Here is a 12,164-nt window from a genome sequence, read left to right as displayed (position 1 = left end):
TCAAATTATTAAAATGCTTATAAAACCTTAAAGGTTTTACTTTAGGTTTTAGTTATTTTGCTCAGATTTCTGGACCTGATTCTTTGTAAACAGAATTTTAAACTAATGCTTTAGTTTATTTAACAGTTATACATCTTTTATGTTTTTTTTTATTTCTTGAATCTATTTTATTAATGAATTTTTTAGAGTTTCATTTCTTACGTAAATTTACATTTATTGACATAAAATTGTTCATAGTACTTTTGATTATTTTTAAATTTCTACTTTGTTCCTGAATCCACTTAATATTATTTGCACCTTTTTTCCTTGACTTTTTTTTGCCAAAATAACTAGCTTTAGCTTTGTTGATACTCTCTGTTGTTTTATTGTTCTTATCTTTAGTTTCTGCATTTACTTTTTCTAGATTTCTTCATTTTTTTGTTTTTTTGTTTTAAGTTTATTTATTTATTTTGAGAGAGAGAGAGAGCAAGTATGCATGAGCAGGGGAGGGGCAGAGTTAGAGGGAGAGAAAGAATCTCAAGCAGTCTCCCCATTGTCAGCGCAGAGTCTGACAGAGGGCTCAAACCCACAAACCATGAGATCTTTACCTGAGCTAAAATCAAGAGTCGGACGCTCAATGGACTGAGCCACCCAGGTGCCCCTAGGTTCCCTTGGTTTTTCTTTTTCAAATGTTTTTAATCGAATGCATACCTCACTTAATTCATTAATTTTAGTATATTTTTTAGTATTTATATTTAAGTCCATAATTTTTCCCCTGAGAAAATAGCCATAGCTTTAACCCAGGATTTGATATGTAGTAGTTTTTTGTTTTTTGTTTTTCTTTTGTCACTTCTAAATGTTTTCTAATTTCTCATTGTGACATCTTCTTAGGCCCATGAATTACTTAGCTGTGTGTTTTAAAAATTTCACACACACAATTTAGGTGCTACATTTGTTTGTATTTTAGTTAGATTACTTTTTAACCAAATCGCTTGATACACTTCATAATGATCTTTGAGATTCATTTATCTTTGCTGTATCCTAGAATATGTTTGTTCAGATTTTGTATATATTGCCTATATTTTAAAAAGAACGTGTATTCTTTAATAGTTGTGTTTAGTCTTTAAAAGTGGTTACTTGTGTCCATTAGACAAGCTTGTTAATCATATTCAAAACTTCTTCTTCCTTTGTAACTTTGTTTAATCACTTCTTAGAGACTGTGCTTAATGTCCTTTGTGGTTGTAGGTTTGTGATCTTTAATTCGGTCAGTGTTTGCTTTCTACATTTTGAGGTTCTTTTGCTGGTTTGCTTTCATGTTTCTTTGTGTTCTATTTTAGGAAGTCTCATAAATAAATAGGACTAGATTTTAGTTGTTTTTTAGTAGATAAGTTTAAAATATGTTCATTACTGATATATTTAGGTTTTATTTCTACATCTTATTTTGTTTTCCACTTACATTATTACTTCTTCCATCTCCCTCCCCTTTTTTGGTTATTATTTAGCTTATTTTTTTCCTCTAATCTTCTATTGGATTCATTTATAAAAATGTTCTTAATTTTCCCCTTTTGTCTTTTATTGCTTTGGAAATAATAAATCTCTACTTAATTTTTACTTGTTACCCTTAAATTTTAATTTATATACTTAATTTTTAGTTTACATACTTGTTTTATCGATGTCTAAAGTTAATATCCTAGTCTTTAAGGAAGTAATATTTCTTTATTCTATTGCCTTTTTTTCCCCCATAATTTTATTTAAATTCTAGTTAATTAACATGTAGTATAATATGGGTTTCAGGAGTAGAATTTAGTGGTTCATCATTTGCATATAGCATCCAGCGCTCATCATAGTAAGTACCTTGCTTAATACCCTTCACCCATTTAGCCCATTGCCCATCCACGTCCCCTCATCAACCCTCAGATTGTTCTCTGTCATTAAGAGTCTTTTATGGTTTGCTTCCCTCTCTTTTTTTTCCCATCCCATATGTTCATCTGTTTTGTTTCCTAAATTCCACACGTCAGTGAGATCATATGGTATTTGTCTTTTCTCTGACTTACTCACTTAGCATTACTTCTGTAGCTCCATCCATGTCATTGCAGATGGAAAGATTTCATTCTTTTTTATGGCTGAGTGTAATATTTCACTGTGTAATATATACCACATCTTCTTTATCCATTCATCAGTTAATGGATGTTTGGGCTCTTTTCATGGTTTCACTGTTGATAATGCTGCTGTAAACATTGGGGTACATGTGCCCCTTCAAATTGGTATTTTTGTATCCTTTGGGTAAATACCTACTAGTTTAATTGCTGGTCTTGGGTACTTGTATTTTTAACTTTTTGAGGAACCTCCATACTATTTTCCAGAGTGGCTCCACCAGTTTCCATTCCCTCCAGCAATACAAGAGGGTTTCCCTTGTCTGCATCCTCGCCAACCCCTGATGTTTCCTGTGTTGTTAATTTTAGCCATTCTGACAGGTGTGAAATGGTATCTCATCATGGTTTTGATTTGTATTTCCCTGATGATGAGTGATTTTGAGCATCTTTCCATGGATCCTGTTAGCCAACTGGATGCCTTCTTTGGAAAAGTGTCTATTCATGTCTTCTGCCCATTTCTTCACTGGATTATTTGTTTTTTAGGGTGTTGAATTTGTTAAGTTCTTTATAGATTTTGGACACTAACCCTTTATCAGATATGTCTTCTGATATTCAATATCAGAAGACTCAAATATCTTCTCCTATTCCATAGGCTACCTTTTAGTTTTGTTGATTGTTTCCTGTACTGTGTAGAAGCTTTTTATCTTGATGAAGTCCCAGTAGTTCATTTTTGCTTTTGTTTTCCTTGCCTCTGATGATGTGTCTAGTAAGAAGTTGCTACGGCCAAGGCCAAAGTGGTTGCTGCCTGTGTTCTTCTCTAGGATTTTGATGGTTTCCTGTCTCACATTTAGGTCTTTCATCCATTTTTTAATTTATTTTTGGGTATAGTGTAAGAAAGTGGTCCAGTTTCATTCTTCTGCATGTTGCTATCCAGTTTTCCCAACACTGTTTTTAAAGAGACTGTCTTTTCTCCATGCTTTTTTCTCTTAAAGAATAAATTTATTTTTAATTTTTTTTTTCAACGTTTATTTATTTTTTTTGGGACAGAGAGAGACAGAGCATGAACGGGGGAGGGGCAGAGAGAGAGGGAGACACAGAATCGGAAACAGGCTCCAGGCTCCGAGCCATCAGCCCAGAGCCCGACCCGGGGCTCGAACTCCCGGACCGCGAGATAGTGACCTGGCTGAAGTCGGACGCTTAACCGACTGCGCCACCCAGGCGCCCCTGTAATATGTGTGTTATAATGTGGAAGGTGCAACACTATTTAATAATTAACTTTTTAAACTGTGCATTTTGAACAGCAAAGGTAAGTTATAATTAAATGAGTTATAATAAATTATTTTTCAATCTGTATGGTTTTTTTTTCTGTCATTAATTTCAGATGTAAACAGTGTTCTACTTTGAGACCAATACAAAATCTAAATTCTCTGGTTGATAAAACACCTTGGATTCCTTCTTCTGTGGCGGAAGGTTAGCTAAATTTCTGTGTTCTACAACTGCAACTGTCTTTGTGTAAGGTGATCTCACTGATTATATTTCAGTGTTTGTGGATATAATAAAACCAGACAAAGACTGAGCTAACGTTTAACTTTACTTAAGCAAAACTGTTCACGGTGATTATAATAAGAGCATAACATAGTTTAAACGTATTTGAAAACTTGAATTCAGGCATCTGCCAGTATCTTTAATCATTGCTCACATTTTAATGTTCAGTAATTTGTTTTAGTGTTAATCATTAATCACAAATACAGATTCTGAAAAATTCCTCCAGTTCATAGTATCTTAGGATTCAAAACAATTTTAGACACAGCTATTACACTCTCCACCCAATACACATCTTTAGTTGGAACGACAAGAAGCTTTTTATAACCTGTTCTTAACTGTGATCATCCAGCCTTGGCTTAAAACTCTTTCAGTGATAGGGGACTCATTACATTGCAAAGCAACATATCCCTTAATTTTTAAGTAGTTCTTAGCAGTGAAGCAAAATCTACCTACTTAAATTTTAACATGGCCCACGTTCTATCTACTAGAGTTAGAGTATAGGTCTTGTAGAAGATCAACAGCTTCATGCATTTGAAGATATCTGTCATGCCTTCATTGAGTCTTTATTTCTCCAAGTAGGCACCCTCACTTCATTTGGTATTCACCACATTCCTTACTATTCTGTTTCTCTTCCTTAGTAAACATTTCACTTTACCAATGCTCTTCTCAAAGTTTGCCCTTAAAAGCTGCAAATAGGGCTACAAATATTGGCCAGTTCAGAATATAAAGAAAACCTTTATTTCTCTAAAATTGGATACTTTGCTTCTACTAGCCTGAAAATTTTATTGTATATATAGTTATTTGTATACTTGGTTTTGTTTTCTTTCTTTTGTAATCCAGCTCTGTGGTACTTCTGTTTCCTGTTTTGTTTGTGGTCCAGCCATGTGAGCCCCTTGCTATCCCGTTTGGTCTCCTCATCCCATTCTAAAATGCAATTCTTCGTTTGTGTGGTCCCTCAGAGTAGGTTCTACATTCGCCCTTCTTGGTTTTAGCTCAGTTTTAACCTGTCGAGAACTTTAGAATCCTAAAAATCAGTTCCTCTGTATTAACCACTTTTTGTCATGTCTATGTGCTCTAATTCATTTCTCTGTATGCTGATTTACTCTTCTATTTGCCCCTTAGTTAATCCTTTTAAATATGGATTCCACAAACGAAAGACCGTATTTCATTTTTTAAACATATAAATGTCTCCCATTTCCAAACACAAAGTAACATTTTAACCCATGGATTTTTGTATAATTTAGTATCTCTTCAATTTCTTTTTCCTCATCTTACCAAATTATTAAATCCCATATTCTGACATTTTTGGCCATTCAACCAGATGAGATCTCTTAACATACGTGATCCTTGTGTTTATAATATAAAGGGGAGAAACATTTTACAAAATCATAAATATTGAGCCACATGCTATTCTTTTTAGAACATTCTGGTATTTTAATTTTGTCTTTCATGTGGCTAACGTGATGAACTGTAGTTCATGAATTCGTTTTTGTGTTTTCTATCAAGTTATCAACTCATTATAAAGATACCTTATATTAATATTTAACCAGAAAGGTAGAATTGCTCATGAGTCTTTGTCACTACATAGGTATGGTTTAATATTCCAAAGTGAACCTGCTAAATGAGCTTAATATATTGTTACTAGAGAACAAAAGGCATATATTTTTTTTATCTCAAATTATTTTAGTAAACAAAATTAACATCATAAAACAATTTTTATCTTACTTTGATCATAAAGAATAGAAGATTCATATGGTTTGATCTTTTCTTCCTTCACTAGTGCTGGGTATTGTACCCCTTCAACATGTGTTTGTAATGACATTTATTCTTGATGATGGAACTGGGGTACTGGAAGCTTATCTCATGGATTCTGTAAGTAACAGAGGGAGCGTAGATATTTCTAACTAACAATATGTTTTTGATTTTAACATGTTTATTCATACCAACTTTATTACTGAGAGGATTTAAGGCAACTTAGAAGGACAAATAAAATGCAAGCACATAAATCTTGAATTGTCTGTATATTTATCCTGTTCCAATCTGACTCTGTAAATTTAATATCCAAATAATGAAAAATCAAAGAATAGGAATTTGAGGAGAGAGTCTTCAGAAGTTTTACTCCAGGAGCCAAAGGCAGAGGTATGGCTGCACCTTCTGGACATTGTCTAAGCAGCATTTTACCAGGTTTTTGGAGTCTCCACATTTCCGTAGTAGAGGGAATGAAATTACTTTGGAGGAGAGATGGTTACAGCATACGAAGCTAGAGAGCTATCCACAAACCTCTCTCATTTCTAACAACAGTTCTAAGTTTGGGAGTTCTCAAGACCACCTTAGTTTTGATAATCCCCTAGAAAGACTCATGGAACTTACTGAAAGTTATTCTGCTATTATCGTTTGTTACACCTAAAGAATACAAATTAAAATCATCCAAGGGAAGAGGTACGTAGGGCAGAGTCCAAGAAGTTCCAGACATGGGGCTTCCAGTTGCCCTTTGCTGTGGAGTAGCAGTCAGCGTTACCAGGCTAGCAGTGATGTGAAACAGGACACAAGCGGTACTGCCAGCCAGGGAAGCCTCACCAAGTCTTGGTGGCTAGAGTTTTTATTGGGGCTCCATCATGTAGAGACATGTAGACAGCCCATAGGCTCATCTGGTTTGAGTCCTTCCAGAGATCGAGCTAATACCACATGCCCCAAACTGTGTGCCCTAAATCATGCTGATAAACTTAGCTAGTAGGACAAAGACATTCCTAACAGGCCTGATATTCCAAGGGCTTAGAGGTGATTTCCAGGAGCCAAGGGCAAAGACCAGATTTCTTTTCGCAGTAAGGTCAAATTGGTTTACTACACACGTTGGGAAACAATCTGGGGTAGGTTTGAGAGAATGTTTTCTCTTGCCAAAACAGTTCATTGGCCCATTTATTGAATAAATATTTAATGAGCACCTGCTATGTGCCAGATACTGTTGTATGTGATGGGGATTTAGCAGCGAACAAAAGCAAACAAGATCCCTTTCTTCTTTTGAGAAAGTATAACTTATAATCTGATCGAGGAGAGAAAAATTAAATATACACTATACGTTATACTCTTAAATTTAAATTTTTTTTTTCAACGTTTTTATTTATTTTTGGGACAGAGAGAGACATAGCATGAACGGGGGAGGGGCAGAGAGAGAGGGAGACACAGAATTGGAAAGAGGCTCCAGGCTCCGAGCCATCAGCCCAGAGCCCGATGCGGGGCTCGAACTCACGGACCGCGAGATCGTGACCTGGCTGAAGTCGGACGCTTAACCGACTGCGCCACCCAGGCGCCCCTATACTCTTTTAAATTTAACACTAGATTTTTTTCCTGTACACAAAGAATGATAAGCCTCACTCTTTTCTAATTACTATTCTTACTTTCATTTATATATATATACATATATACATACACATATATATGTATAAATATATTTATATATGTATAAATATATATTTATATTAAATATATTAAATATATTAAATATATTAATTACTTATAATTAATTAAATTATATTTAAATTAATTAAATATATTAATATAATAAACATTAAATATATATTAAATATAAATATATAAATAAATATATATTAAATATATATAAATATATAGTAATATAATATAAATATATATAATATATGTTATAAATATATATATAAATATATAATATAAATATAAATTTATAATATAAATATAAATATATTTATATATGTATAAATATATATTTATATATGTGTATGTATATATGTGTGTGTATATATGTATGTACATGTATGTGTGTATATATATATATATATCAATGCTGTTTTTAGATTAAAGTAGTAAACCAGATTTTAGAGTTTAGACTAGAACTCTAGTTTATGAAGTCTACAATCTTCACAGAGTGAAATAGTCTAGATTATTTTAATTAGATGATATTGAAATGCTTTTATATTAATTATGGCTTTTAAAAAAGATTAATATAGTTTCCTATTTTCTCCTATAATTTTTCTTTAAGGACAAATTCTTCCAGATCCCAGCATCAGAAATCCTCATCAATGATGACCTGCAGCAAAGTATGGAAATGATCATGGGCATGTTTTGTCCTTCAGGAACAAAAATTGGTAGGCACGAATATTTTAACAATCTCATTCATTCTTTTTCTTGAAATAATACCTACCTAGCACATATTCAATCTGTAGACATAGAGGTTTGGAAAACTTTAAAATCTGAGTACTGTTACAAAGTACTAAGTAAATTATTGTCTGATTTGTCTTTTCATGAAGACATTGGCAGGGAGAAGATAGGTAAGAATCATAATTCCTGAAATGAAAAGATTTAGAAAATATTTTTGAAATATAACAAAAGGAGGCAGTTTTGCTTGATCACAAGCACATTTGATATGATGTTTATGTATACAAGCATTTTCATTGAAATTATACCAACAAAGATGAAATTTTGAGAAGAAACATTTTTCTGTAACAGACTACATACAGCCAGTGTAATTCATTCGTGAATTTTCTTTCTCTCTCTCTCTTTTTCAAATGTTTATTTACTGAGGGAGAGAGAGAACATGAGTGGAGGAGAGACAGAGAGAGGAGAGAAAGAATCCCAAGCGGGCTCCAAGCTGTCAGTGCAGAGGCTGACGTGGGGCTCGATCCCATGAACCATGAGATCATGACCTGAGCTGAAATCAAGAGTCAGACCTCAACTTACTGAGTCACCCAGGTGCCCCTCATTCATAAATGTTCTATTAATATTAACTAGTTTCAGATTTTATGCGTTTTTATTTTACTAATCATTTTTATCAACTTTAGTTGTTCTCTGGATAACATTTGATTAATCAACCAGATCTTCAGGTCAAATGGTATTGATTCCATCTACTGCCACTGAGTTTTCCTTTTGTGGTCATTATTTCTGTTTACATTGAAGTTTGCAAATCCCTCTCATAGTTAGTTAGTTTGACACTATTAACAATTTTTCATCAGTAACAAATTTTACCAGCTGCAGATTTAGCTGCTGTCAGTTTACCTTTTAGAGGTTATTATTATTATTTTTTTTAAGTTTATTTTGAGAGAAAGAAAGAGCATAAGCAGGGAAGAGGCAGAGAGAGAGGGAGAGAGAATCCCAAGCAGGGTCTGCACTGTTGGCACAGAGCCCGATGCGGGGCTCCAACTCACAAACCGCAAGATCATGACCTGAGCCAAAAACCAAAAGTCGAACACTTAACCCAGTGAGCCACCCAGGTACCCCTTACAGGTTATTTTTAATCAGACTCTATTTTCCCCTGGTCAGTCTTTGCATTTTATAACAGTTCCAGAAAGATAGCTTTTATACATCTTAACAAGGTTTAATTTACACACTTTTTATTTGGTGTCAGTTTTAATTTTTAGTTTCAATTCTTTTGGATAGATAAAACTGCCATATCAAAAAGGATGGGTTTGGTAGGCTTTTGATACATGCTGCCAGATTGCTTTTCAAGAATATTTTTACCTATTTATAGTTCTTCCAGCAGTAGAGGAGAGTGCCTATCTTGCTCGACTCTTGCCAAGATTGACTATATTAAGTATCTTTCAAAGTTGAACTTGAAGAAGCGCTAAGAAACTTTTCTAGAAGTTTTAAATAGATTTATTGTGGTCATAATCAGAGCTTGGGAATAGCATCTGCATTGTCTGGACTAAGTGCTTGGAACTTGATGGGGAGTTTCAGCTAGACAGGTGTTAAGGGCCTGAGCTGATGTGAACTTGGGGTTCACTTTCTTTGCAGTCAACCAAGAAAAAAAGAAAAAAAAAAAAACACCTGGGGAGGTCAGTAAGCAATCAGCAGAAATAAAGAATAAAGAAATAAAGAATGGGAATGAGATGGCTGCTACCTTTGCGATCAGACGTTTGGGAAACTCCACATTTGATTATTGTGTCCTGTGGGGGAAAAGATTAGTTAGGATTGTTACACAATAATAACATGAACCCAGTGTGTATTTGGAAGGGTAGATAATAATATATTTGGTAAGTGTATTTTATTTACTTCTCCAGCTAAATTAAATATGTTAATTTTTCTGGCTAATCATTATGCTCAGCTACCTATTTTAAAGATATTTGTTTAGTTTTAATGCATAAATAACATTTTTTCTCATCTGTAGATGCATACCCATGGTTGGAGTGCCTCATCAAGTCGTATAATGTCAGAAGCGGAACAGAGCAGCAGATTTGCTATCAGATTTTTGACACCACAGTTGCGGAAGATCTAATCTAATATTGTCATTTAGCTTAGCACATGTAAAATACTATAATTTTAGAAAACATCATTTTCTGTGAGATTATTATAAAGATTTAGCTGTATAGTTTATTTTCCACTTTAACCACAATTTAAAATTCTTTTGGCAAATAGACATTGTGTTACCAAATGCCTACTTGTGGGTAAGTTAAAAATGGTCCCGTTGCTCAAAATTTCCAGTATGATGGCTGCTAGGGATATAAAGGAAGAAGTGGAAGAAATAAGGACTGTGTTTTCATTTGCCCCTTGCAGCCCTTTCAGAGAAGCTGTTTTGTCATCCTGCTCTAAGTTTGTTTTTCCATATGTCAGCCACTGATTTCTCTGCCAGCCATCATCCTAGGCCTTCCTTCTTTCCTGCCCTGATTTTTGTATCAGCAGTGTTAATGATTTTAGCACAGGTATGGGGTTAGAAAATGTCCTTACATTAAATTACTCAGCTTTTACTGAGTGCGACGGGTGTAGCAGCTGAGTCGTTTTGTTTTGTTTTGTACAAAGGGATCTGCTTAAACAAGCGCTCTTGTTGAGAAGTGCTCTTCTGAGTGAGCTACAGCATACTTAAAGGAATGATTTACTTTAAGTGTACGTGGCAGAATTGCTTTCTTTCGGTACTATTGACCAATTTAGGATAAATCCATTTCTTAAGACCTGAATTATGTTCTTTTGATGGCTCGTTTCTCTACGTGAAGTTATTGCATTCCACCTCGATCTAATAAAGCAGTCAGATTTATAATGTTAGTGACTTATATTCCCATTTTTTAATAGTCTTATGTAATGTGTACTTCTATTTCAGGTTGAACACAAAATGAGGTATTAACTCAGTATCATAGTCCACTTTTTACCTGACAGTGTTTGTGAAGTTTAAAATCATGAATATTCAGTTTTATACAAATACTTCCATATATTTGTATGTATGTATAGATTTATGTATATTATTTGGTAAAGACTAAGACATACAGATCTGCCTAGTTCAGTATCAGTGAAGAATAAATTAACGCACATATTTCAGCTGTTTTCTTTGTTTGCCCTGTGTTGAGTTGAGACATGATTGGAGGCAAAGAAAGCAGGAATGTCACTATAATAGATATTTAGGACCGTCTATACACTAGGTACTGTACAAAGCGTTCAACATGTATTTGAGTTTCATAAAAACCCATTTTCCTAATAAAACTGATTTCCTGATAAAACTTGATTGATAAGCTGACTTCACTAAGTTCACACAATATGCTAGTCAGTACTCTCATTCAGGTAATCTGTGTTCAGAGGCTGCTCTGCTAACCACTCTAGGATTCTGGGGCAAAAGCTAGCATGGGTTTTCTACAACTGCGTCCTCTCTTAAATATTTGAAATGACGTTGGAAGCAGATTATGAGGGGAGTCAGTGTTACATTTTCTTACCCTATCAAAAAGCTTTTAACATTTTATTGGCAAAAAGGGTCAAATACCTGATTTCCTGTGTTTATAATAACTCTAAATTATTTTTTTTAATGTTTATTTATTATGAGAGAGAGAGGGAGAGAGAGAGAGAGCAAGCAGGGGAGGGGCAGAGAGAGAGGGAGTCAGAGAATCCCAAACAGGCTCCACACTGACAGTGCCTCATGCCCAGCCCAGAGCCCAACGTGGAGCTTGAACTTACAGGCTGTGAGGTCATGACCTGAGCTGAAATCAAGAGTTGGATGCTTAATCGACTGAGCCACCCAAGTGCCCCAATAACTCCCAAGTTCTAGTTGCTGAGTAAATTAGCCCATCCCCCAACCTAACTACCCATCTCCCATCACTGAATTATCAGCTTTTTGGAGATGGTGAAAGAAGCTGATGCTGCTTTTTGGGGGGATGTAATCACTTGGTTCAAAAACATCTTCAGGGAAAAGTTTTAAGAACCGTATAGATGAATAGATTTCAGTACCAATGGTATACTGAGGATACAAAGGTGAGAGAGCCATTTTCTCTACAGGAAGTGCCCAGAAGAGGAGAGGTCAGAAGGTAGCGCAGGTCACAGTGCTGGCTCCAAGTTATCAAAGTCAGATGCCTCATATGAGTCTTTACAGTGATAGGTCACTTCTCTCTTTTCTTTTTTTAAATAGCCCCCCACGTTGTCATCATTTGTTTTCTTTTTTAACTTTTTAGCTTTGAACAAACAAGAAGAGTTCTGTCAACACCTAGTGTTTGTCCAGCTGTGATGTATGCGCCATACCTGAATCAGGAATCCAGAATGCTAGGAGAATTCTATTTCTGGAGCAACAAGTAGACAGTAGTTCATTGTGCCCTGATTTGAGCCATGTCA

At 34.7% G+C, this 12,164-nt stretch overlaps 1 protein-coding gene across 1 annotated transcript in view; it reads left to right on the top strand.

Moving 5' to 3' along the window:
* The window catches only part of POT1 (protection of telomeres 1), an 80,836-nt gene extending 69,954 nt beyond the window's left edge, over positions 1 to 10,882 (top strand). Inside the window, exons 17-20 of the mRNA XM_047096412.1 lie at positions 3,454 to 3,542; positions 5,398 to 5,489; positions 7,630 to 7,735; positions 9,751 to 10,882. Coding sequence (XP_046952368.1) covers positions 3,454 to 3,542; positions 5,398 to 5,489; positions 7,630 to 7,735; positions 9,751 to 9,863 — 400 coding nt within the window. The 3' untranslated portion in view covers positions 9,864 to 10,882. The remainder of the gene's footprint in view (positions 1 to 3,453; positions 3,543 to 5,397; positions 5,490 to 7,629; positions 7,736 to 9,750) is intronic.
* The last annotated feature ends 1,282 nt before the right edge of the window (positions 10,883 to 12,164 follow it).

This window comes from Lynx rufus, unplaced genomic scaffold (genome assembly GCF_022079265.1).
Source record: "Lynx rufus isolate CCGP_SWC_20201006 ecotype Redwood Valley unplaced genomic scaffold, mLynRuf1.p SCAF_4, whole genome shotgun sequence".
Classification (NCBI taxonomy): Eukaryota; Metazoa; Chordata; class Mammalia; order Carnivora; family Felidae; genus Lynx; species Lynx rufus.
Note: the sequence above shows the minus strand (reverse complement) of the source record. Positions and strands in the feature narration are given on the sequence as shown.